Source organism: Solanum verrucosum, unplaced genomic scaffold (assembly GCF_900185275.1).
Source record: "Solanum verrucosum unplaced genomic scaffold, falcon-dt-bn FXZP01000262.1, whole genome shotgun sequence".
NCBI lineage: Eukaryota > Viridiplantae > Streptophyta > Magnoliopsida > Solanales > Solanaceae > Solanum > Solanum verrucosum.
In genome coordinates, this window is record NW_026020366.1 from 179,132 (window position 1) to 204,969 (window position 25,838).

The 25,838-nt window shown below is 33.9% G+C and overlaps 2 protein-coding genes across 3 annotated transcripts; one reads left to right on the forward strand and one right to left on the reverse strand.

The window, feature by feature from the left end:
* Positions 1-1,075: 1,075 nt before the first annotated feature.
* On the forward strand, positions 1,076-6,701 carry LOC125837835 (calcium-dependent protein kinase 17). The gene is made up of 8 exons (XM_049516903.1): positions 1,076-1,788; positions 2,668-2,811; positions 3,027-3,179; positions 3,539-3,654; positions 4,590-4,757; positions 5,442-5,569; positions 6,334-6,433; positions 6,594-6,701. The coding sequence occupies exons 1-8, from the start codon at positions 1,125-1,127 to the stop codon at positions 6,693-6,695; spliced, it is 1,575 nt and encodes a 524-aa protein (XP_049372860.1). The 5' UTR covers positions 1,076-1,124; the 3' UTR covers positions 6,696-6,701.
* A 1,549-nt stretch (positions 6,702-8,250) lies between these two features.
* Positions 8,251-24,364, reverse strand: LOC125837836 (serine/threonine-protein kinase BSK7-like). 2 transcript variants are annotated; one of them, XM_049516906.1, is made up of 12 exons: positions 24,212-24,351; positions 23,860-24,015; positions 23,271-23,433; positions 22,914-23,134; positions 22,362-22,497; positions 19,907-20,040; positions 19,688-19,793; positions 13,511-13,596; positions 12,279-12,467; positions 10,583-10,735; positions 9,456-9,569; positions 8,251-9,138 (listed from the first exon to the last, which is right to left on the reverse strand). In XM_049516906.1, exons 3-12 carry the CDS (start codon positions 23,347-23,349, stop codon positions 8,893-8,895), a joined length of 1,464 nt encoding a protein of 487 aa, XP_049372863.1. In that variant the 5' UTR covers positions 23,350-23,433; positions 23,860-24,015; positions 24,212-24,351; the 3' UTR covers positions 8,251-8,892. The 2 variants fall into 2 exon arrangements, with proteins under 2 accessions (XP_049372863.1, XP_049372861.1); XM_049516904.1 differs by lacking the exon at positions 23,860-24,015 and having other exon boundaries at positions 24,212-24,364.
* Positions 24,365-25,838: the final 1,474 nt, after the last annotated feature.

Here is a 25,838-nt window from a genome sequence, read left to right on the forward strand (position 1 = left end):
AAAAAATTAAAGCAAGGGCCTCTAACTATCCACAAAAGACAATTAAACCTTGTTTCAAATCTTAATCTTAATTATTTCAGATCTAGTCATTACGTTTGTTTATTATTAAGGTCTGAATCTTAATTATTAATATGCTTATTTTCCTTATTTTACAATCACTTATTAATGGGTCCGAATGATTAAGATGTATGATAAAGTCTTAATATCACTAAGAAGTCTATTGCATCTACTTTTAGCAACAATTATCACAACCCACAACCACTATTTCAGCAGCAACTACTACCACCCACAACCATCATTTCGGCCACAACTACCATCATTGTCAATCACCACCACCTACCATCTACAACTATTATCCTCAACCCAACCACAACTACACACTACCGTTAATCACCAAAATCAATCGTCACCACCATTAGCCATCATTTGCCATCATCAGGACCAATTGCTTTACATTCGCTAATTACTATCAATAATTACCGTCATTAGTTAACACTATATATCATTAGCCACCATCATCTTTCATCACTATTATTAGCGATTAGTATCATTCCACTATTAATTATCAACCGCCACAATCATCAACCACAATTAATCATTACTGCCAACCACTATACCATAAGATATTATCCACAACCATCATTATCATTACTATTATCCCAAATTGATACATACAATCACCAACGTTAGTCATCACCACGCACCACCAATTGCCATATAAAATTTCAAAATATTTTATTAAATATAATATTAGATTAATTTTATAATACTTTTATAATTAATTTTATTAAATACTATTCTTAAAGTGAGTGTAAATTGCTTAAAAGAAGACAATATGTATAAGATGACATGGTATACTTTATCCACTAATGAATTCAAAGTCAAAGGGCAAAAAATGTAAAGAAGAAAGACATTTTCTCAACCTCTAACTAATATCCAAATGCAAAGTTTACTCTTCTTTCTCTCTCTCTTGCATTCACTCATTTATCTTTTTTCTTTCTCCTAGATTAACTCTCTTTCTCTTTTCTCTCTTTTTTTTTTTTTCATATTTCTCTTTGTTATTATTTGTTCATCATCTTCATAATAATTTATTTTGCCCTTTTAGCTTAGTCCCCCTAATACAAATGGGGAACTGTTGTTCAAGGGGCCAACCTAATGATGATGATCATATTATGAGTAAAGAAAAATCCAATGATGATCAATCAAAAAGTTGTAATAATTCAATTACACCAACAAAATCTCCTGACCCTTCTTCAAAACCATCTAAAAAATCCCCTATAGGTCCAGTATTAGGAAGACCAATGGAAGATGTTAGAAAAACATATTCCATAGGTAAAGAATTAGGAAGGGGTCAATTTGGTGTTACACATTTATGTACACATAAACAAAATGGTGAACAATTTGCATGTAAAACAATAGCAAAAAGGAAATTGGTTAATAAAGAAGATATTGAAGATGTTAAAAGAGAAGTACAAATAATGCATCATTTAACAGGTCAACAAAATATTGTTGAACTTAAAGGTGCTTATGAAGACAAACATTCAGTACATTTGGTTATGGAATTATGTGCTGGTGGTGAACTTTTTGATAGGATTATTACTAAAGGACATTATACTGAACGTGCTGCTGCTACTTTGCTTAGAACTATTGTTCAAATTGTACATACTTGTCATTCTATGGGTGTTATTCATAGAGATCTCAAGCCTGAGAATTTTCTCCTTCTTAATAAAGATGAGGATTCACCTCTCAAGGCTACCGATTTTGGTCTTTCCGTCTTTTATAAACAAGGTACGTAGATCAATTTAACTTTTATATGCTGACAGATAGTTACTATGCATGTCTATAGCACTAGTGCCTTAAAAGGGGTCGTTTGGTATAAGGGATATATAGTAATCCCAAGATAAATATACATTTTATTCTGCATTTGATTGGGGTATCTCTGACTTCTTTAGTCACTTTTGCATTTGTTGTATTTAGCAATAGCTTGGTGAAGATTTAAGGAACCCGCTCATTGTATTGACCGGCCTAAAACCGTACTTGTCCCCGATGAAAGTCGGAATGAAACCTGTTTTCATTCAAAATTAGCTCACTGTAAGGATTAGTTAATCTATGGAATTAGCTTTTATCCCATCATTTCATGTACTGCAATGATGGGATAAGATATCTCATATATTTATTGAATAACTTTATCTATTTCATCTCTCATACCAAACAAACCCTAATGGTACAGTGAAAGATAAATATTCAAACATTTGATAGTTAGCCAGGTAGGACTGATCAAGGAGTCGGTGTGACCTAGTGGTCAATAAGTGAAAATCATGAGAGATGCAAAGGGAACCTAGCATAGACAACACACTAGCCAGATCTTCTTATCTGTCTAAGTTCTGGTGGACAAAATTATCTGGTACATTGGCTAGTGATATGTAGTAGGTATGCACATGAACTAGCTTGGACACAAATATTTGTCTGATGAATAAAATTATTTGGTACATGTGTTAGTGAGATGTAACAGGTGTGCACACGAACTAGCTCAAACACTAATATTATATAGTAAAATTACGAACAACAAAAAAAAAAAGTAGTTAGTGCTCTTTATCTCATTTTTGTAAATATATTCATATTCCTCTATTAATATTCAATTTTTGTTTTTAATTTTGTGTTGTACAGGAGATGTGTTTAAGGACATAGTGGGTAGTGCATATTACATTGCACCTGAAGTATTGAAGAGAAGATATGGTCCAGAAGTTGATATATGGAGTGTTGGGGTTATGTTATATATTCTTCTTTCTGGTGTTCCTCCTTTTTGGGCAGGTATTTATATATTACTATCATCATTCTCTTAATCAGAATCTCGCTTTCGAGTCCTGGATATGAAAAAATTCTTGATAGAAATGGAGCCCTACCCGACACAAATCCGGATCAAGCACTTTAATTATGTAGGATAAAAATGCTAGTAATTAATTGTGTGTTAAATCAAAAGTAAGATTAATTAATTAATGAATGATGATTTTAATTTGTTTTTTCAGAAACTGAACATGGAATATTCAATGCAATTTTGCGTGGACATATTGATTTTTCAAGTGATCCATGGCCTGCAATTTCACATGGTGCCAAAGATATTGTTAGGAAGATGTTGACTTCAGATCCCAAACAGAGGTTGACAGCAATCCAAGTGTTAAGTAAGTTAAATACTAGTTACTCCCTCCGTCTCAGTTTACGTGACATTATTTGACTTGTCACGGTATTTAAGAAAAAAGCAAGACTTTTGAAACTTGTGGTCTATAACAATTCTTAGATATTTGTGTGACTGTAAATCGTTTCATTAAGGGTAATAGAGGAATTTTAAAATTAAATTGTTTCTAATTATAGTAAGATGACACTCGTTTTGAAACGGACTAAAAAGGAAAGGGTGTTACATAGAATGGACGTATAATTTGAACATGATATATACTGGAAAATAAATAAATACATATAGATGAAAAAAATCATAAATTGGAGCATTTACTTGATTTATGAATAAATATGTATATGAATACAGATCATCCATGGATCAAGGAGGATGGAGATGCACCAGATACACCACTTGACAATGCTGTTTTGAGTAGACTCAAACAATTTAGAGCTATGAACAATTTCAAGAAAGTTGCTCTCCGGGTAACAAATCTCTTTTTTTCTCTTTTAAATCGAAGCATATTAATCATTTAAAGTTGATCAATACCTGTTACGTCAAAGTAAAATTTGAAGATAATGAAACCCTTTTTTTCTCCTTTTAAATAGAATTTCATTTAAAGTTGATGTATAGATATTACATTAAAGTAAAATTTTAAGAAAGTTGCTCCCCAAGTAATAGTCCTTTTCCCCCCTTTAAAATAGAAGCATATTTCATTTAAAGTTGATCTATACATGTTACGCCAAAGTAAAATTTCAAGAAAGTTGCTCTCCGACTAATGAAGCCAAAAGAACCGTATTCATTTAAAATTGATGTATAAATGTTACGTCAAAAGTAAAATTTTAAGAAAGTTGCTCTCCGAGTAATGAATCCATTTTTTTCTCTTTTAAATCGAAGCATATTAATCATTTAAAGTTGATCTATACATGTTACGTCAAAGTAAAATTTCAAGAAAGTTGCTATCTGGCTAATGAATCCATGTTTTCCCTTTTAAATATATAAAAACATATTTCATTTACAGTTGATGTATAAATATTACGTCAAGTAAGATCTCAAGAAAATTGCTCTCGGAGTAATGAATCCCTTCTTTCCCCTTTAAAAAGAAGCATATTAATCATTTCAAGTTGATGTATAGATGTTACATCAAAGCAATATTTCAAGAAAGTTGTTCTCCAAGTAATGAATCCCTCTTTCTTTTCTTTTATTAACTACAAGCATATTTCATGTAAAGTTGATATATAAATGTTACGTCAAAGTAAAATTTCAAGAAAATTTTTCCTTGGATATTTTCAAGATCATGAAAAATTACATAAAATGTTGTGCATAAACTCTTCTTTTAGTATATATATATATATAATTTCACCTTCATTTTTTTTTATGTGAAGCCAAAATATTTACTTGGAGAGAATATATATTATAGGTGATTGCAGGATGTTTATCAGAGGAAGAAATAATGGGATTAAAGCAAATGTTTAAAAGTATGGATGCTGATAATAGTGGAGCAATAACACTTGAGGAGCTAAAACAAGGACTTGCCAAACAAGGAACTAAATTATCTGATTATGAAATTCAACAATTAATGAAAGCTGTAAGTTCTCTAATTAATTTCTTTATGTCAAACACAAAATTATATTTTAATATTCATAACCTTTTTTTCCTAAGTTATTTATATAATATAAGTGTTAGCTAGTCATTGCACTTACCAAGTTTACAATTGAATTAGTTTAGAATTTTTAAAAAGACCTAAAAATTTGGAATTTATCAATAGGTGATGTTGAATCGATTGATATTTAATTAAAATGGATATTGTTCTATTAATTTTAAAAAAAAGATAATTATTGTTATTGAAAGACGGGACAAATTTTAAAATTTTATCGTCATTTTTTAAAAATTCATCTGAGATCGATTCAAGTAGTCGAGCTTTATAATGTACAGCAAACGACACCCAAAAAAATGGTTTGGAATATAAAATTGTATCACGACTACTTTACTCGAAATAATTTATATATATAAGTAATTAATGTAGAGAGTAAACCATGAAAAAAAATATTTTTTCTCTCGATATGTTAAAAGTGACACATAAAAATGAAAATATATTTTTAATATAGTGGACAAATAAAAATAAACGAAGGAAGCAGATGTTAGAATAAATATTAATTTACCATCTAAAATCTTTCAATTAATATCATGGAAAAAAAGTTGCAAGTTGCTTCTTTATTCTAATATATTGTTTTTTTTTTATTTTGTATACATTGAAAATTTAATAAATTAGGCTGATGCTGATGGAAATGGAACCATAGATTATGAAGAATTTATTACAGCAACAATGCACATGAACAGAATGGACAAAGAAGAACATCTTTACACAGCATTTCAATATTTTGACAAGGATAATAGTGGGTAAGTTTTATGTGTTTGTTTTATAGTAATTGAATCGGACTAAATATATCTGAATGATTAAAATTTATAATAATGTCTTAATATCATTGATGTTTATAAAAAATATCTTCAAACCACTATCATCATTCATCATCACCATTAGCTATCACTATCATTATCATCCACCACAACTATTAACCGTCAAAACCAATATGTCACTGTTAACAGTGAGATTCGAACTCAGGCTCAACAATGCTAAAAGAGCCTTAAGCACCCACCCAAGAACCAATGGACTAGTCCGATCATTTGTTCATTGGGTACTCTATGCTATTTTTATACAAATACCTCTTAATTTCTACATAGATATACATATTTCGAGACGAGGATAATGGGTGTTTGAACACCCGACATACTCCATGTGGGTCCGCCCCTACCAACTATACCGCCACCAAGCACTACTGCTAGACACTATCATCACTAACTACTATCCACAACACCATCATTAGCTAACAATACATTGTCCCTAAGTGATAACCACAACACCAATGCTAGTCAGCACCAGCACCAACCACCATATAACTTTTTAATAGATATAATACTAGATTAATTTAGTATTTTAATAAATTAATATTTTTTATTTTTTTTTTAAAAAGCAAATCTTATATATTCAAATATGATCCAAAAATAAAAAGTCTTAATTATTTAATAGCCATTTCTTAAATTGTTTTTTTTTACTTTCTGCTAGATTTTAATTTTTAAAATTATTTTTTTTCCAATTTTTTCAGGTACATTACAGTAGAAGAGTTAGAGCAAGCTTTAAGAGAATTTGGTATGGATGATGGAAAGGACATAAAAGATATTGTTGCTGAAGTTGACTCAAATAATGTAAAATTTGAAACACTCCCATTTTTATCAGTTTATCAATTAATATTTATCATAATTATTATATACGTATAATAACCGTATAAATTAATTAATTATACACATATTTTTATATATTAATGCGTAAAACTTAAACTCTAATTATTTAATTCTTATTGTGCAGGATGGTCGAATTAATTATGATGAATTTGCAGCTATGATGAGAAAAGGAAGTCCAGAAACAACAGCAAATTTAAAGAAAAGAAGGGAGTCATTTGTTGTATAAATTTTCTTTAAAAAAAATCAAAATTAAGGAAAATAATTTTTTAAAGTCTTGGTATTTCATTGGAGAAAGATCAAAGACTTATTTTGTAAAAAACATTCATGATGTTTTAAAATTTCATGGATGTTTAATGTATATTATTACTATCATTTTTCCTAAAATCAATTTTTTTGAAAAAGAAATGAGAATTTAGAATTCAAAAGTACTCTATTGGGATTTTGTTAAAGAGTTTAAAAAGTGCTTTTATTTCTGTATAAAATATAATATAAATCTTTTTGTTAATAGATAATGTTTATGCAAAAAATTGTGGTGCGCAGAAGAGCAACAATAGAAATTCAGTTTGTCACATTTAGAAATGAAAAAAAAAAATCACCACAAATATATAATAATGCCAATGTTATTGACTAAATTTAGAAAAGAAATAAAGTTTTCTATTATTCATTATGAAACTCCAAAAAAGAATAGAATATTGGTCCAATAGAACTACTTGAGAGTTGAGAAATGGACCTCATATTAAATATATTATATAGGAAAAATTATATGGTCAAACAAACATATACTAGTTAATTAGTCATCATAGCTATAGTTTTAGTTAATTCTCACTCACGACTAACATTCAGTGTTAATCACGTGGGTTGGGGTTTTGAGTTTGTATAATTTGAAATTTGTATAACTTTTGTATAATATAATTTGTATAATTTTGTATAATGTAATTTTGTATAATATAATTTGTATAACTATTTAAAGTTCAGATGTTTGTGTTTGTATAAATTCGTTATTTCGAGTTTATACAAAAATAATTCACTCATACAAAGGTACCTGCGAATTATACAAACAAGACAACTCAAACGGTAGCTATTGCGCATAAATATGCAACCTATAGCTATAGAGCATAATTAAATTTATTATAATAACTATTTGCAAAAATTCCCCTATATATCAATATGATTTTACCAAATTCATATGAGATATTTAGATGGATTATATCATGCAAATTCAACTTATTCGTAAGAAAATTTATTAGACAAGGATTAACGTCTCGAGCTTACGCAAACAACTTTTACCAAATCCTAAACAATTTTTTCGAATAAAATTAAGATATTAAAGCTTTGATTAATGTTTGCAACGACCAACCAATCAAGACGAACAAGAAATAGTTTATACCCTTAATTCTCGAAAAGTATGCAATACACAAAAACTTATTTCCGCTACTTCCATTAAGAAAGTCATTTTCTTTATTTCTTTAAGAAACTTGTTTTTTCTAGAGAAAATGTTTTCAAAATATTTTGACCAACAAAGCAATAAAAATTTAAAACCTATTTTCCTCAGTACCAAACACACCCCAACTCTAATACTAAGGTAAGAAAATCAACCTTGCACGATTTTTTTTTAAAAATAAATAAATCTCAGGCCTAACTCAACCACAAAGTTCAACCTTTGCAGTGAGAATTACCCAAACACCATATACAAGGGGAGAACACTTCATCCCCTCAACCTATATGAGGCAATATAACAAAATTAAAAAGACAAAGAACTTAAATTTCAACAATATATGAATGAGCTACCATCTGTACAAATAATTATCCACAAAAGCATTCAAACTGATTAATTGTTGACATAAAGATTCAAACCTTACAAACAACATTCAGAAAATTAGACCAGTTACAAGTTTTACTTACTTAACATAAGCACTGCAAAAGTAAAATTACCACCACAAAGAAAGGATATTGACCTCAAACTCCAAGAGAGAAAGACACGGACGGATGATTTCAAGAAGAAGTTAACAAGACGGAGAGAGAGAGAGCGAGAAACGAAACAATTTGAGCAGCTAAATAGCACTGTACATAAATTACAGCACAGGAAGTGTCTCCAGCTTTCCTTTTTTTCCCACAGATGTTGGATCCTTAAGGAACCAACGGCATTTGATTATTCCCAGAGAATAGTTTGTTTATTGGAAAATGTCAATCCATTTCAACCGGAGCGCTTAGGATAACCTGTCCACAAAAGCTGTGACTAAAACCAACCCCATCCAATTATATGTAGCAAAAGAATGCTCTGAAGTAAACCAAACCTACTTAATGATCGCATGCACGAGGCAATAGATTGAATAGCCTCTCCCCAGTGAACTTTTGTGATCCACGTCCAAACCCCATTAGCAACGGAGCAATTAAATAATGATCAGTGGATCAACTCGCCACTTTCAGGAATTTGTGTTCTTCTTTTCTTCAAGAACAGAACCTTCCTTAAGTGCAATTTGTGCCTCATTTTCCCTTCCAAGTGCAAAAAGAGAAGCAGCTTGTAAATACGAAGCAACATGCCATACAGGAGATATTACTTGTGCCTGTACTGCATCATTGAGGGCTTCCTGTGGCATATCATTCATGAGATAAGATAGACTACGCCGTGCATACACAGTTGGGGAGACCATGGTTCCAACATCGATAAACTGCAAAACCAACCTAAGTATTAAATGAGTGATGCATTTTAAATAGATTAGATCTACTCTTCTAAGCACTCATTAATAATCTTGAGAACATATTATCATCTCTTTAGACCATTTTGTTACTTTATTGAATGTATAAAGTTTTAGACTACAAACATTTATCTCGTATAAGAACACACATCTGAAAAGTACCAACTCAGAACCTCAAGTTTGCAAGAACGATCTTGCTACTCATATTCAAACCCAAGTGAGATGATTAAAACTTAAGTTTTATAACCCATGGCAACTGAACCTATCAAGGAGGACCGTGAATTTCCTACCAGTGTATAGCATTCAATGGCGGCCTTAGCATCTTTGTGCCTGAAAGCAGCATCACCCTTTTTCTTGGAGTTCAACGTTTCCTGCATCTGATTTGTCCACATCTGGAATGAAAGCTGCAGGCAACATTAAAAAAGTGTGGCTATCATGAGACTTTGATAATTGGCTCCAAAAATGTACAATTACTTGGATTTGACTACCCATATGAACAAACAATAAGTTACCAAAAGAAAATTGTTTAACACCTGAGTAACTTCCTCTCCAAAGTGTCTCACATGTTGGAGAAGTGAGCACAATTATTGAATAGGCATTGGGAAGTTAAGGTAATAAGTAAAAGAAGTAAGTCATAAGTACATCATATTTTTCTCCACTGTTTCTGACTGTAGGGATGGCAACAGGGAGTTCACGTCTCATTCTTATTGTTTTCCAGGTTAACATTTAAATTTTCCTTTTCTTTTTTTTTTTCTTTAGAAGAAAAAAAAGTGGAGTAAATATATGAGTTCAGAAATTAGGACACAATAATAAAAAGTTACTTATATAAATGAAGTTTCAAGACTACTGGTATATATACACAACAAATTATGTGGGGCGGGTAGAAAACAACAAATTGTGCTATGCAGGGTGGACTGAAATATTAGCGGGTTTGCTCCGCAACCGCACCGCATCATTTGTGAACCCTATTTCTGAGAACTTCCTTTGCACAGGTTATTTGTCCTAGAGGACACTTGTTTAGACAAAATTCAAATCAATTTGCTTTGAAAAATTCACTCATCAGGACGGCCCCTCAAGATGAAGGCACAACATTGATCTAATTTTGTAGCAGTTAAAATGTGTAGAACAACCAAACTTAAAACAGCATCGAGAAGCTCTCTAGTTGTTAGGATTCCTTAATACGAGAGAAATCACTACGAACCAAATCATAGAAAAGGGATAAGAGGCAGGTGGAAAAAAATGTGAGGCCCCTTCTCATGCACACATGTAAAACAACTGCAGGGATAAGAGGATAAAAGATCCTCATATGGCATGAGGCTAAAAATGTGACTCAATGTGTTCAAGATAAAACACTGAAAGGGAATGTGTGTACAAGATGAGGACATCGATTCCTCAAAATAATTACTGATAGACAAACCTCAGTAGCTGCTCCTTCATCGTCTTTGTACCCAAGCTTTTCTAAAATCTCATGGATGGCTGTTAGATCCATTCTCAAGCAGGCTTCACCAAGTGGAGACAGAGGCATAGTTCCACCATCACGTGAGATACCCATCAAAGCATGAGAAGGAACCTGCAAAACAAGTAACCAAAACGTCATTATGGCTAATTCTATCATTAATGTGATCTCTGACAATTTACAGTCAGTATAGAAAATAAATATTTAGGGACAATAATATAACCTAAAATGTTTCTTACCTCATCCAAATTACTGTTTTTTACTAACTTAACTAATACAGACTAGGACCAAACTAACAGAGAATTAAATGCATTCACCAATGTTGCATCACGAGTGTACAATGGGCATCAAACAATCCTCGTGTATATTGTACAGATAGCTTTTTACAGCTTCAAGTGACACGATAACACCAGAAGAAAAGTGAATAGATACATAAAAGCATTAATTAGGCTTTCAATATTGTTTTTGATAATCAAGAAATCCCCAACGGCCAGCTGGGATACGGTTTTAAACTAGCTGGATATTGGATCCCCTCTACCCTTCTCCACTCAAATGTCAGGCCCTGTTCACAGCAACGTTCAAACACACATTGTGTTCTTACTAAGAGACTGAATCCGTGGGAGCTTAGGCACTAAATATTTAATAATGGTATAGTTACAAATCATATTTTTCGCAACAAAAACTTGGAAATAGTACACCACTGACGGCATTAACAACTTCCACACCCAATGAATGTAAGGCACTTCATGTGTTAACCTTTGCTAAATTTCCTGTTCAAACTAACTGGAAATCACTGCAAATTTTTGTCAGGGAAATTTATGAGTGATCCCATTATAAATAACAAAAGGACATATCATAATCAGTGTGTGCTTTATTAGTTGTCACACACCTAAAGGAATTCAGCCACAACGCCTCAGCTTCTGACTAACGATCATCCACAATATAATGTTTACCAAACTGCTTTATCATATTTACTTTCACTATTATAGAGCTCTCGCCAAAAAAAGCAGCTCGCAGGGCAAACCTTATAAAAAGAAAATAGCTGCAGAAACAAAAGCTGAAAGCTAAAACCGGAAAAGCACACAAGCAGGGACAAAAGAGCTATGGCAATCCATCCCCAGAGGGATATTTTAGACAATATGGAGAGGAAGGAACAGAAGACATTTTTGAAGGAGTGGAAACCTCAGTCCCCCTTTTTGGAAAGCAAGTTGCCTAATGAACCTTTTTTCAAAGCAAGCTGTCTTATGAACCTTCTTTCTTTCTTTGGATACTGAGAAACCCCCGAGGGCTACAGGCCCAAAGTTTGAAACTTCGCGAATAATGGGGCGAGGCCTCTACCCCTCTCAACTTACACCAGCTTTGGTCTGTGGTAGTGCTCAAACCTCAGACGTGTACCGAATCCACACATCATATTTATGAACCTATTTAGGTGCCGTAAGCTTGTTGATGCAAATCATTTTTCGGATATTGTCAAATCCAATTTTACTTAGGAGTCCTTTCCTTCCGTACATTTTGCATCCTTATACACCAACTAATGAAAGTATTACTTGATCAAAAAAGAGAAAGAAGAGCACGCAGGTAGAAAAACAAATATCAAACTCAGCAGAAACTAAAGATAAGTAATAGATAGTAACACCAGAACAAGAAAAAACAAAACCTCGATCTCTTTCTGAAGAGGAAATAAAGCAGCAACCAGCGACTTTGGATTTGGCCGCTCACGTGGCTCGTATTGCAGACATCTTGACGCTATCCTTACCAATTCAGTCCCATCATCAGAAGAAAATTGACCTTCCAAGCAAGAATCCGTAAGCATCTGAAGATTCCGGTCTTTAATCAGATCAAGGGCCTGACAAAAACAGATACAGTATTAGAAGGGACAAGCACAGCAAAAAAACAGTTCACGAGTAACTGGCCAACAACAACCACATATCCTTTATCACAAACAGTTTTGATATAATTGATCCTACTTTACAACCATTTAGTCGCTGTAGCACCGCTTGACTTCAACAATCGGTGAAACCAACCCCCCCCCCAAACACACACACAACCAAATTGAATTTGATGCCTGATCAACGCTATTTTGCCAAGCTTGAAGTTCTCATTTTCATTTTTACAGGTAAGAACTATAAAATTATATGATACGAATTATCGAATCAACATGATTCAGACTGTTCGGATAATTTCCAACGAGCAGTCTAAGTATCACTACCGAGATTGAACAAGATAGTTTACCAAAGAATAGGAGAGGCGGGAATAGGAAAAGACGAAAAGGAATCAGATGTTTATGGGGTGTTGGTAATGGTTTCTTCTAGGAACCTAGTCAACGAAGACAGCCATGAATTACGAGAGTCTAGAAATTAGAACTGAGTTTTGTTGTACAAACAGCTCCAGAGAACGAAACAGCCAGGATTTCTCTATTTAGGGAACTTTATTATAAGTTGTGTGTCAGACACTCAGAGAGCCCATATATTAACAATATTTCCCTTCCCGTTCTTGCATCCTACTGCTGTTTTGCCTGTATAAAATTGAGGTGCAAACCAGTATGAGGCAACATTAAACCAGTAATTTTAGCCCAGCTCTCCATGGGATAAAATGCAGCCAGATAGAGTTAACTGGAGCTCACAGCAAGCATCAAAGCCTTTCTTTTTCTGGGGTAGGTGAAGAAAGAGTATCAGTATCTCCAGGGCTCAAACAAATTGAAAATTACTACCTCTCCTAATCAACAGTATCTTCAAACTCATAACTGCCTTGGATCAAAAAGATTTTCTCATTCATATAAAAGATGGATCGGACATAAACTAGGACGAAAGAAGCACTAAAAACGTCATGTTTTCTTGTCCCAAAAGAAAGTAAAGGAATATCATCTTCAATTAGGAGAAAAGAGTATACATGGCTTGGAGGAATATGTTTTCCACTGAGAAGGTCAAGCAAGAGTGTCCCGAAGCTATACATGACGCTCTCCGGGGTGATTCTTCCTACAAAAATTTCAGAATAACAGAGTGAACCATAATAAGTTTAACAACGCATAGCCAGAAATATTATTAACGTCATAGAGATTAATGAAGCAATTATTCCTAATAGATTACAGCAACTAGCTAAATGAACAAACCAATGCCACAAAGGTAAAAGTTGCTTGTAAAGAAGGAACCCCATCAACTTTCTAAGTCAACAAAGAAATATAATCAAACAATCTACTGGGAACAGGCAAGAGGCAGCAAAATCACCCGGCTCCTCCCTAAACCCCTCTCTTCTTCTTAAGGGAGGGGAAGTGTAAAATAACAAAAACCAAGGTCATCAAGCAAAGACAGTCATGAAGAGCAGGATACGTCACAAAGTTTCATGCTTTGTATGGTTAATGGCTAAGGAAGCAATCCTTACACAGGACAATGTCATGAAGAGAGGGGTAACCTTGTACCAGCTAACCTTCCCAAAAAAAAGAGAGGGATAACCTTGTGTTCCAGGTGTTTCCTATGTGGTTAAACAGCTGAGACTGTCAACCATCTATTTTTACATTGCAAGTACACCCAACAACTATGGAGACTATTTCTCAGCCTTAAAAGGCATTTCCTGGACCATGTCTAGGAAAGTGACTGAGGCCTTAATGAGTTGGGAGGAAGTAGGGGTCCATGCATAGGACAGAGGTAGATGGAGAATTATCCCTAGTGCTATATGGTGGGCTATCTGGAAAGAGAGGAATTCAAGATGTTTTGAGAGCATAGTGAACAATGTGCAACAAGTTAAACTTAACTGCATTCTTCTTTTAGTTTTTTGGTGTAATTAGTTATACTCAAATGAAACTAGAAACTATCTCTATTATTGATGTTCTAGACTCAATTTAACCATAGAGAAGTGAAGTGAGGAGTAGACTTGAATATAAGGTTTCAATACAACCCATGTATTGTTTTGTGATACAATACAAAGTTACCAAGTTAAAAAAAAAGGTCATCAACCAGAGTATTTTTTTTTAACCTAGTAACTTTGTATTATTTCACAAAGCAGTTCCATGTACAGTAAAACCTTGTATACAAGTGAACTCTGTTCTTTAGAAAGAAGTCCTTCGACACATCATACTTTTAGATTGTCGTTTATGACTGTCACCTTTTATATGTTCAATATAAATGGAGTAGGTTCAAGTATATAACCATGCTTGTTAGACATCAAGAGTCTGAAATGAGAAACCACATAAATCTAAGAATGGATTGATAGCCACTTTAAGACTTTCAGATGGATTTAAAAGAGATTCTACTTGATCAACCATAACTGGCTCACCACTTGAAAAAGGGTCGGCAGGTCGATTTACATCTTCCCGTGAATGCTTACACATGTAGCACCTATTATTATGCATGATCCTCCTCTTCCTCAAGAATTGATTTATTTTTATGACCAGTTCCGAAACTCGGGGGATGACAGATCAACCCTCTATATCCTTGTGACCAAAACATCAAGCTTTGTACATCAAATTTGAATTTGTGACTTGCACCTAACATAAATATGGCGTTATACTACTTTTGCCTTTTGAACCACAACCTTGGGGATTGGTAATTTGGTATACTTGTAAAGTTTTTGAAAAATTCTTTAATTATGATTTATTAAGAAATATTGCCCTATATGAATAAAGTTTTGATAAGAGGATTCAATGCTAATATGAATAACAGACAAGGTCTGGTCATCAACCACTTACAGTATGTTGATGACACATTGATATTTTCTGATGCAGACAGCTCTCAACTAAAGTACTTGAGAGTAATTTTGATCCTTTTTGAAGCCATCTTAGGCCTACACATCAATTGGGGAAAGAGCTTCATCTTTCCTGTCAATGAGGTGCCTAGGATAAACATGCTTGCAAATATTCTAGGGGGGAAGGTAGGGGATCTCCCCACAACATACCTTGGCATGCCTTTGGGTGACAAGAGCAGGTCAAAAGGTATTTGAAACAACATTCTAGACAAGTGTGAGAAGAAGCTGGTGAACTGGAAGAGTCAATATTTGTCCTTGGGAGGAAGAGTCACACTCATCAACAGTGTGCTAGATGCTCTACCCACATTTATGATGTTTGTTTTCCATATGCCTGCAAATGTGATTGACAGAATGGAGGCAATTAGGAGGAATATTTTGTGGCAAGGAAATTGTGATCCTAATAATCATAAATTCCAGTTAGTGAAGTGGGACCAAGTCATTCTCAGCATAAAGGAAGGAGGTTTGGGGATTAGGAATTTGAAAATCCAGAATCAAAGCTTACTTATGAAGTGGTTATGGAGATTTGCCTCACAAGAACAAGCTCTCTGGAAGGAACAATAAAGGCTAGGTTTGGTATGGAGAATTTGTGGATCACCAATCTAGCCACACAACCCTATGGATCTGAAGTATGGAGATCCATCATAAATTTATGGATCAAATTCTTTAACAAATGCAAAATCAAGGTAGGGAATGGTGGAAGGACTTTGTTCTGGGAAGACAAATGGGTGGATCAGGTGACTTTGAGAAATAGGTTCCCTATTTTGTTCAACATGAGCCTTCAAAAAGAGGCTACAATCAGAGAAATGAGAGATAATCAAGGGTGGGATCTAAGGTTTAGAAGACATCTAAATGATTGGGAGGTCAATAAAATAGTTGAGCTACTCAACATTCTAGGGCAGTGCAAAGATCTAAACACAAATGAGGACAGTCTATTTTGGAATCCAGATGAGCAAGGCAGATTTTCAGTTGGCCCAGCTTATAGAAGCTCACAAAGACCTGGTACTCATATAGGTGGATGGCCTTGGAAGATGATTTGGAAAGTCAAGATACCATTCAAGATAGCATGTTTCACTTGGCTGTTAGCCAATCAGGCTGCACTCACTCAACACAACCCTATGAAAAGAGGCATGCAAATCTGTTCCAGGTGTTGGTTTTGTGAATGTGAGGTCGAGACAATAAATCATCTCTTTCTACATTGTAGAGAGACTGCGAAGTTGTGGTAGATTTTCATCAACTTAAGGGACATCAGTTGGACTATGCCAAGGAACATCAAAGAAGCTCTAGCTTGCTGGAACAGAGATGGGAATGAGTCAGGACACAGGGAGAGATGGAAGATTGTCCTTGCCTGCATTTGGTGGTCTATATGGATGGAGAGGAACCCGAGATGTTTTAAAAACAAGAGCTGCTCTATGCAGAATTTGAAGCTGAATTGCCTGGTTCTTTTCTTTTTTTGGTGTAAACATGAATATCCTCAAGATGCAGAGGATATTCCTAGTATTTTAGAGTTCTTATGACCTCCATAGGAGTTCTTTGCTTTTTGCAACTTTGGATGTAAGTATTACTAGACTACTCCTTATGTATTCTTTTGTTTATAATACAAGTTACCTTTCTCAAAAAAAAAAAATATTGCCATATAAGCTCTTTGATCGATAAATGGTAGAGGGCAGCCCGATGCACTAAGCATCCCGCATTCACGCGGGGTCCAGGGGCTTGGACAAATGGAAGGAAATCACCTAATGTCTTTTGTCACCAATGGGAAATGAACCTTAGACCTCACCTCATGGCTTGGCCTAATACTATCCGTTGGGAAGAAATCACCTAATACTTTATTTAGCCTTTCTACATGTTTGGTTTTTTATGTCTTTCAAATTTTTTTAGCATGCTTCACTTCAATTGCTCCAAGTTTGGCCAATAACCATGAAAAATATTTGTTGGAAGGCTATTAGATTAGCTTATCATCTGCATCACTCTCCTTTTATCTATTTAAAAAGTTCAACCAAAAGAAGCTATTTGTCAAGGTTTGCCTTTGTAGTTTTTAGTATTTTGGAGCTAAATTTATAAACTACTTCATGCAGCAGAGATAAGTGATGTTTCCAAAGACCACAAAAGTAATTAATCCCTGGAACAAAGATCAAACTATAGCAGAGGTGACACTGGTGTACTGTTCTCTTCTAGCCAAGTCTTGGTGGACTATTTCACCACTACGTATGTGGGTGGAAAGTAGCATTTATCTTTAAAGAATGTAAGATATATACACCCACAGTATAAGAAATTTGTATACCATCAGATCACCTTTACCTATCGTAGTAGGTAAATACAAAGGCAAAATGGTCTGATAGGCCCTTATACTAGAGTTGGATTGTAAACTGGACCCTTCTAAGTCGTAAACTGAACACTTAAACTCAATAAAACACAATATTTTAAACCCTTTTTTCACTTGATCAGGGTGCGTGTAAATACAACCAAATACACATGGAATCCACGTCATTTTTTAGTGACACGTCAGAAATTAAATATAAAAAAAATAATAATAATATTTAAAAATGCTATGTTTTACTTTCTCTCTCGTTGTAACCCTTTCCCCATCCCCTTTCTCATCTGATCTCACCTCCAGCGCCTCCCCCAACCAAATCCAAACCCATATCCCATCATTTAGCAATGTTGATGATATTTATCATGTTCATCTCCGGCGAAGAGTTGAAATCGAGTAAATGGACTAGTATCAGAACGATTTCTTGAGCTACTGCAATCAATACGTTCTTGTCAAGATAACAGCCCAAGATACGAGTCCAATATCGAGTTCTTCGACTCAATCGTTTCGATCTGAAACCGAGTCCAATATTGAGTTCTTCGACTCAGTCGTTTCGATCTGAAATCGAGTTATCAGGTTCTTCGATTCAGCCCGTATAGACTTGTGATTCGAGTTTTCAATTTTAGAGAGAAGTCCAATTTGAATTTTCAAATTAAAAGCTCAAAATCATGTAATCCGTTCCTGATTCGAAGACAAATAAATCAGAAATAAATTTGAAGATTTATTTCTTTTTTATTTCATATAACCATTTCTGTTCAACTTCAGTTTCAATGATTAATTTATACGATGAGAAATCTATTGGCCGCGGACATAATTATCCTAATTATTTTTATTTACAGAAAATTAGAAGAGGAAAGGAGTATTTTAATTTTTCCTTTTTTAAAAGAAAATTTCTGATTATATGTGTATTTCTAGCCGTTCACGCTCTTAATTTGCATGTAAATCACGCACTTTTCCAACTCATCAATTTTATTGCCACATAAGTTTGATCAATGGTCAGAAGAGTTTAAAATATAGTATTTCATTGAGTTTAAGTGTCTAGTTGACAAAGTTATAAGTAAAAGGGTCCAGTTTACAATCCGATCCAAGTATAAGGGCCTATCAGACCCTTTTGCCAAATACAAATACCATATATTAGGCAGGCTTATCGGTAGATATTATTGGGTGTCGTGATAATGTAAAAAACTCTATACATCAAAGATGTATATAGCTTAAAAACTCATCTTTAAATTGGTCCAGTACGTGCAAGTTGGCCTGGATACCACCATTCTATTAGTAAAAAAGTAGTTGTGTGTGGACAAACATCATTTTATGTCCTGCTTAGTTGCTTGACATTTTGCTTGTTGGATGACCGCGGTGTCCGGGCCAACTTTCGCGCACCTCGACTAATTCCACGGGATACCTACCACCTCCCACCTCCCAACAATAGGTAACAGGTAACTCTATCCACCAAGGCTAGGACAGATGGAAAGAATCACCTAGTTTTGTTTTTTTTTGAAACTGAGAAAAAAAAAAATCACCTAGTGTTTTTGTTTCCATTGAGTTTTGAAAACTTCACATTTTGCTTCCAAACACTTTTAGCTGTTTAAGAAATTTCAATAACGTATATATCTGGTAAAGCGGTAACACAACTGCTACTGATAGATAGATGCAACAAGGAGAAAAGTTTCTGCGAAGACAGTAAACTCTTATATATATATACAGCACTCTTGTTCCTGATTTCAATATATACTACATTTAACAACAACAACAAACCCAGTGTAGTTCCAAAGCGGGGTCTGGGAAAGGTAGAGTCTATGCAAACCTTACCCCTATCGCATGGAGGTAGAGGTTGTTTCCGAAAGACCCTCGACTCGAGCAACACACAACAGACCAGTTAAAAGAAAAATACAAAAGTAAAGAGAACATAGAAAACAATAGGGAAAGCATAGCATAGCATTCAAAAAATAGGAACAATAACAATATACTACCTTTAACAATTACAAATTAAAAATATGATGTATATGTTATAGAGGTACCTGTCCTCAAATATTCAGGAGGAGTAAATGCCAAGTTTGTGCTGTAACTTTTTCCATCTCGACTATTTTTCATCAAACCAAAGCAAGAGAGACGGGGGTCGCCTTCCTGAGAAATAGACAGTCGGTAGATCATTAGAAGCACTCGAATCCTTAAATCTGTAAAACTTGATACTTATCAATGACCATAAAAAAAAAATGACCAAGGCACTAGGTACTTACTTCATCAAATAATATTCTATAAGCATTAAGATCATGATAAAGTGCCCTCCCTCTGATTGTACAATACTCGAGAGCCTGTGCAAGATACAAAGCCACCCTTAACCTCATTGCCCATTTCATGGGTTGTGTCTCCCCTGGATATGTAAATACAATAAGTCAACTGAAACTTCACCGATCACGAAGAAATATATGTTCTCTTGGATCTTTAAGAAAGTTGTGATTTTCATTTACCTTCATTAAAGCAGTAAGAAGATATGAGTGTTCCCATCTTATCCAATCTCATTTTACATTTACCGACTTTCTAGGTGAAGTTCGGATTTCATTATTAGGTTTACTTAAATCTTCAAATTGTCTAAACAAGTGATGGGGGTAAAAGAGGCAAATTGTAGATCAACATACTATAATAATCAATCAACTTTGCCTTAATTTCAAAACAGTTCAGGTTGGCCATAATCCTCCTTGTCCCTTTTCCCTTGAATTCTACACAAGTTACTGCATCCTCTCTTCTCAAAATGTGGATCCGACTCTTGATCACACACTAGAACTACTATAGAAAATCAACCATGGTTGAGCCATCCAACATAGAGTAACCTCACAACAATTTTCTTAGGGCTACATATAGCTTGCAGGTAACACCAGGGCAACAGCAGTACGATATTTGAGAAACAGATCAAAGAGAACAATAAGTAGGGACTTAAACCATGGATCTGGCATGAGTTTTTACTCGTTTACCTCACTTGTGGATAAGTTCAAAGCCATGGATCTGGCATGAGTTTTTACTCGTTTACCTCACTTGTGGATAAGTTCACCAGTAGTATACAAGATGAGGTTTCATGGTGGTATGTGTTGACAATACTGTGTTAATTGATGAAGCTAGTGAAGGAGTCAATCAAAAATTGAAACTGTGAAAAAGGTCACCCTAGAAATAAAGGTTTTTTTATGAATAAGTAAGAAGAATATGCACACTGCAAGTTGAACCCCGATAAACAGAAAGAGTGAAGTGAATTAGGTGAGGGTGTGACACTTAAATATAGACAACTAAGATAACTAGGCTTAGTAGTGAAGACGTAACACACAAAATTAAAATAGGATGACTGAAATGAAGGAGTATATAGACGTGCTATGTGATATGAAGATACCTAACAAAATAAACATAACGTAAAAGAGAAAGGTCAAGTCATATGGCTACAAATGTTAAGCTTTTAGTAGGGGACCTTAGTATGGGAATGAATATCATGCCTTTAAAGCTCAATTTACCCATAGCATGAATGTTATAAAAGTGCAAATGTTAATACAAATGTGCGATACAAGGTTGGAGAAGAAAGAAATATCACATTAGACAGAGTGGAAGTAACATATATAGAAGATTGAATGATTTTCTCAAAATGAAAAACATACAGAAGATAGAATGAGAGGAAGTTTAATATAGTCATGTCTTACGTAGCCTTACCGGTGCAAAGTTGTGGCACTACAGTGATTGAAGTTATTAAAAAAGGGCAAATAATTCCTAAAATATTATTTTTATTATCAGTTGAAGAAGTCCTAAAATCATATGGAGCTGTGTCAAAAAGGCCTACAAACTCAGGGAATAAACATAAATAACTAAGAAAAGAACACACAGAAAGAAAAACATCCATAAAGGCATACTCAACTAGTTGGAATTAAAGTTTAGTTGTAGTTATTACACCTGCATTAAGTCCAGCGTTTGTTAGGAGACTAACAAGAGTCTCTTCACTCCGGTTAGAAACATGTATACCATGGGACAAGTGTGAAATTTATCGAACTTTCAGTTTTTTTTTAAAATAATCAGAAGACCTCCAGGATTATTAAGTTTATCAGAGAAATCATTATTTATCATTGGAATAACGAGCCCAAATAGAGCTGAATCGACATAATGATTTATATAGCTGACCTCAACCGCTTTGGGATAGAGTACTTTAGTGATTTATTGACAGTATAAAAGCACTAGTCAAAAAGGAGTTAAAAGATTTTTAATATTCAGACCATAGAGCAATTAAAAGGGGAGCCAGTTACTATAGCTCTGCTAAGGAGGGGTGGCAACAGCGGTGTCACTGGCCTTGTTAGGGGCACCAGTATGGTGGTCGAACAAGAAAAGGATAAGTACAATTCTTAATATTAGAGCCCTTGAATTGTACATCTTCATTTATGAATACAATTTATTTTGTTTGCTTTTTACTTTTTTCTGATAGACGCTCCGTCCCCAAAAAGAAAAACGAAATATTTAAAAATATATAATATTTCCATGATTCTACCTAGGTAGGGGTAAAGTCTGCGTACATACTACCCTCTCCGGACCCCACTTGTATTACACTAGGTGTGTTGTATATTCCCATGATTAGTACAACCTACTATGAACTTCTTTAAAACAAGTAAAGCAACGGTACAAGAGTCATGACTAGGATGAAAAATAAAATTAAAATGTAAATGAACTTACAGTGAAAGAGATGCTTTGCAAGTGTCTCATTGGGCATAAATTCTGCCACAAGCAGCCTCTCATCACCTTCACAACAACAACCAAGAAGATTCGCTAACTTATTGTTGCGGAGTTGACCAACTGATCTGGCTTCTTCCTGAAGTTCACGATTTGGAGGATAACAAAAAGGAAGTTAAAATATATTGCTTAAACAATGTAAAGCAGGAAAACGACAAGATACTCAATTTCAAGCTATTAAAAAACATCGAAAGGTGCATGCACTAACGACAAAAATAAGACGTGTAAAAGCGTCATACTTCACTTTTGCATTTACGGATCAGTTGTCTCATATAAGAAACAACTGGAATGATGCTTTTAAATAACAGGACAGCTTAAGATCTCCGACATTCTCTATTTCCTTTCCTATTCATTGTTATTTTCCTTTTGCAATTAAACATTATATCACCAAAAGTTAGCCGAAAGGAAAAAAAAATTATATCATTTTAGATAACATGAATATAGAAACCTAAATACCTGATGGAATTAAATAAATGCTCTTTATGAATAACTTACTAAGAACTGTCGAGAATCAGGCCATGCAGATCTATTAAAGCGTTTGACAGCAACTCTCCTCTGGTTCTCTAACTTTCCTTTATAAACAACATTAGGAGCTTTTTCACCATGTTCTGAAACTATATTCTCTACAGCAAATCCAGAAGTAGATATTCTCAGCTGCTCAACAGTAAACTCGCGGAACGTAGGCAAATCACTAACTTCAGCTCTTTCTTCATCATCTATTAGAAGAATGAAAACCGAAAAAAAAACATTTTCACAATAACAAAAAAGAAGGAACAAGAACCGACAAATTTACAATTCTGAATGAACTGCCCTTGGATGATGATAGAAAATACCAAGAAAAGCTTTACATACCAGGATTCTGAACCTCATGAACAGGACCATTCTGTCCACTCCAGCAACACGAGGCAAGTTTAGAAGACTCACAGCCCATCCTATTACCCCGCCTACTTTAGAGATATAACTGCAACTTTTTTGTTTGTATCACAACCACCACATGTTCTTCAGCTTAGAAGATCTGCATTTGAGTGATAAGAAGTATTTTTCATTACAATTGCATCCTGATTATTAAAAATATATCCTTTATCATTAAACTAGAAACAGAAAGATAAGGTTAAAGACTCGCAACACAACTGTTAGCCATACACAATTTCAGGTGTACACCCCAAAACATCATACAAAAGTCTATTGAATCTGCTATCCACAGTTCAAACAAACAACAAAAGCACACAACAGTCCATTCAATTAGCAATCCACAGCTCAAAGATGGGGGACAGAAATTCCAAACACACAGACACTTCACTAGACATCAAAAAGGTAAAAAAAAAAACCAGACAACAAGAATCATACACTTCACATTTCAGCTACATCACAAGTCAAGCAAATAATCAAAAAATTGGAATCATGAAAAAAAAAAAGTATAAACCCAAACAAAAAAAGGTACCTTTAGCATAGATTCAAAAAAATTGAGTCAATCCAAACAGTTGCTATCCACATAACGAATGAATCCCAAAGCCACAAACTTTCTCCCCAAATCCAATCAAGAACCAAAAAGCTCCTCTTTTCCAACTGAATCAACACACACCAATTCCAAACCACCCTGAAAAATTCATCATACAAGTCAACCCCAAGTCAAAAATCAAATCTTTTCAAGCTAATAAACAAAACCCAAGTCTAAACACCACAAACGCCACCAAGAACAAAAACCCCACATACAAAAACACATCAATCTTCAAAAGGGTTCAAAGATAAACACACATATATCAAGAAAATAAACACTAACAAACCAAAAGCACCTTTCTTGAAGATTGATTGATTCAAAAAAGTGCAGCAGATTAATTTCTTGAGAGAGATCAAGAAAGTGAAAATGGAGTCAGGTGAAGTAGAGCATATATATATATATATATAGTAAAGAGGATAGAGAGAGAGATGTGAAGAGAGAAAAAGGAAAAAAATAAAAGATGTGTTTGTACAGATCCCTTTTCAGTGTGTGTACATATTACTCAGTTACTACTAGGACAACTACTACTTAGTATAACGTGTACTATTTTTCCTGCTTTTTTCCTGATTTTCCACCGACATTAAACTCCCTTTTTCTCCTCATATATTTTTTTTTCTAAGACACCAAACACCATAATCAATTGTCTATCCATCTGGCCTTGGCCACAAAACTATGATATTCAAGTTTTGGTATTATGTATACAATAATATAATAATATTGCTTCAAAGGTCTTGGGGTAATAATATTTACTTCATTCTATGAATTCATCTTCTTCTCTTTTTTTTCCTTAATAAGTTATGTGTACCGTCTATACTCCTTAAATCTCACTTTGTGGAATTTCACTAATTACGTTATTGTTATTGTTGTTATTAAGAATTCATTTTTTTCTTCCAAATAATATTTAAAAAGAATTTATGCTTTTTTAATAATCAAAACTTTCACCAGCTATGCGATGTTTGCTTATGAAAAATGGCACTTGAAAAGTTGGGTAATTTTGATAATAACAACAATAATGACATATTCAATATAGTTTTATAAATGAGCTTTGGATTTTGGAGAGGTCATACGCATACAGATGTTATTCCTATCTAGACAGATAGAGAGATTGTTCCTGATAAATCCTCGACAGAAATTGAGTAATGTGTAATCAAAACTAGTATAAAATTATTGAAACTTACTTAAGCGACGTTGCTACTTTAATATTCAGGGTATCTCAAAAAATAATTAAATTGTCATTTACTAAAAATTCAATGTATAATAGGGTTGATAGTTAAAGTACAAGCATTTTGATTTTGTTGAGTGAATGTCAGTTTTATGAGTTGTTAATTATTATTTTTATAGTTTAAAGTGGTTTACGCGGGAATTCATTCTTTCATCTTTATGAGTTCCTTGCATGATAGAACACTTGAAAAGCGAGCTCTGTTATGATCACTATATTATTATCACCGCTACAAACTAATTCACCGGGGGATTGAAGTGATACTAATAACCTTAGGAATAGAGATTGAAAAGCCGTTTTTAATCTCAGATGCAACCAAACTAACTAGATTGATCATAATATCGTGAAACCTATTTAATTTTATTGTACTTTTCTATATGATTTAACTTTTGCATATGAAATACTTTGAAATATTTATTAAAATTTTGCAATTGATTTAAGTTGACTCATACATATTTTTTACTTCTGAAGGATAGAAGTTTCTTGCATGATAGACTTGTCTATATCTGTGAGACTAAATTTGTATGTCTTCATGTTATTTTAGGTGACAACCAAGCAATTTTTTTTTAATTGAAGGATAATATCAATTCAAAAGAGTGTTATAGAAAAAGTATAGACCTTTCATATCGCTATGAATACCTTCGCCTAGGTCTCTTATATAGCTATGATCTCTCAATTATTGAATAAGCTCTATAAATTGATT

Bases quoted from the DNA above. Each gene is read 5' to 3' on its own strand.
- LOC125837835 (XM_049516903.1), top strand. From the start codon at position 1,125: ATGGGGAACTGTTGTTCAAGGGGCCAACCTAATGATGATGATCATATT. The intron at 4,758-5,441 runs GTAAGTTCTCTA...TTAATAAATTAG, and splicing joins TTCAACAATTAATGAAAGCT to GCTGATGCTGATGGAAATGG. The intron at 6,434-6,593 runs GTAAAATTTGAA...CTTATTGTGCAG, and splicing joins CTGAAGTTGACTCAAATAAT to GATGGTCGAATTAATTATGA.
- LOC125837836 (XM_049516904.1), bottom strand. From the start codon at position 23,349: ATGGGCTGTGAGTCTTCTAAACTTGCCTCGTGTTGCTGGAGTGGACAG. The intron at 22,498-22,913 runs GTAAGTTATTCA...CGTGAACTTCAG, and splicing joins CTGATTCTCGACAGTTCTTA to GAAGAAGCCAGATCAGTTGG. The intron at 10,736-12,278 runs GTTTTGTTTTTT...CTTGTTTTGCAG, and splicing joins CTCTTCAGAAAGAGATCGAG to GTTCCTTCTCATGCTTTGAT.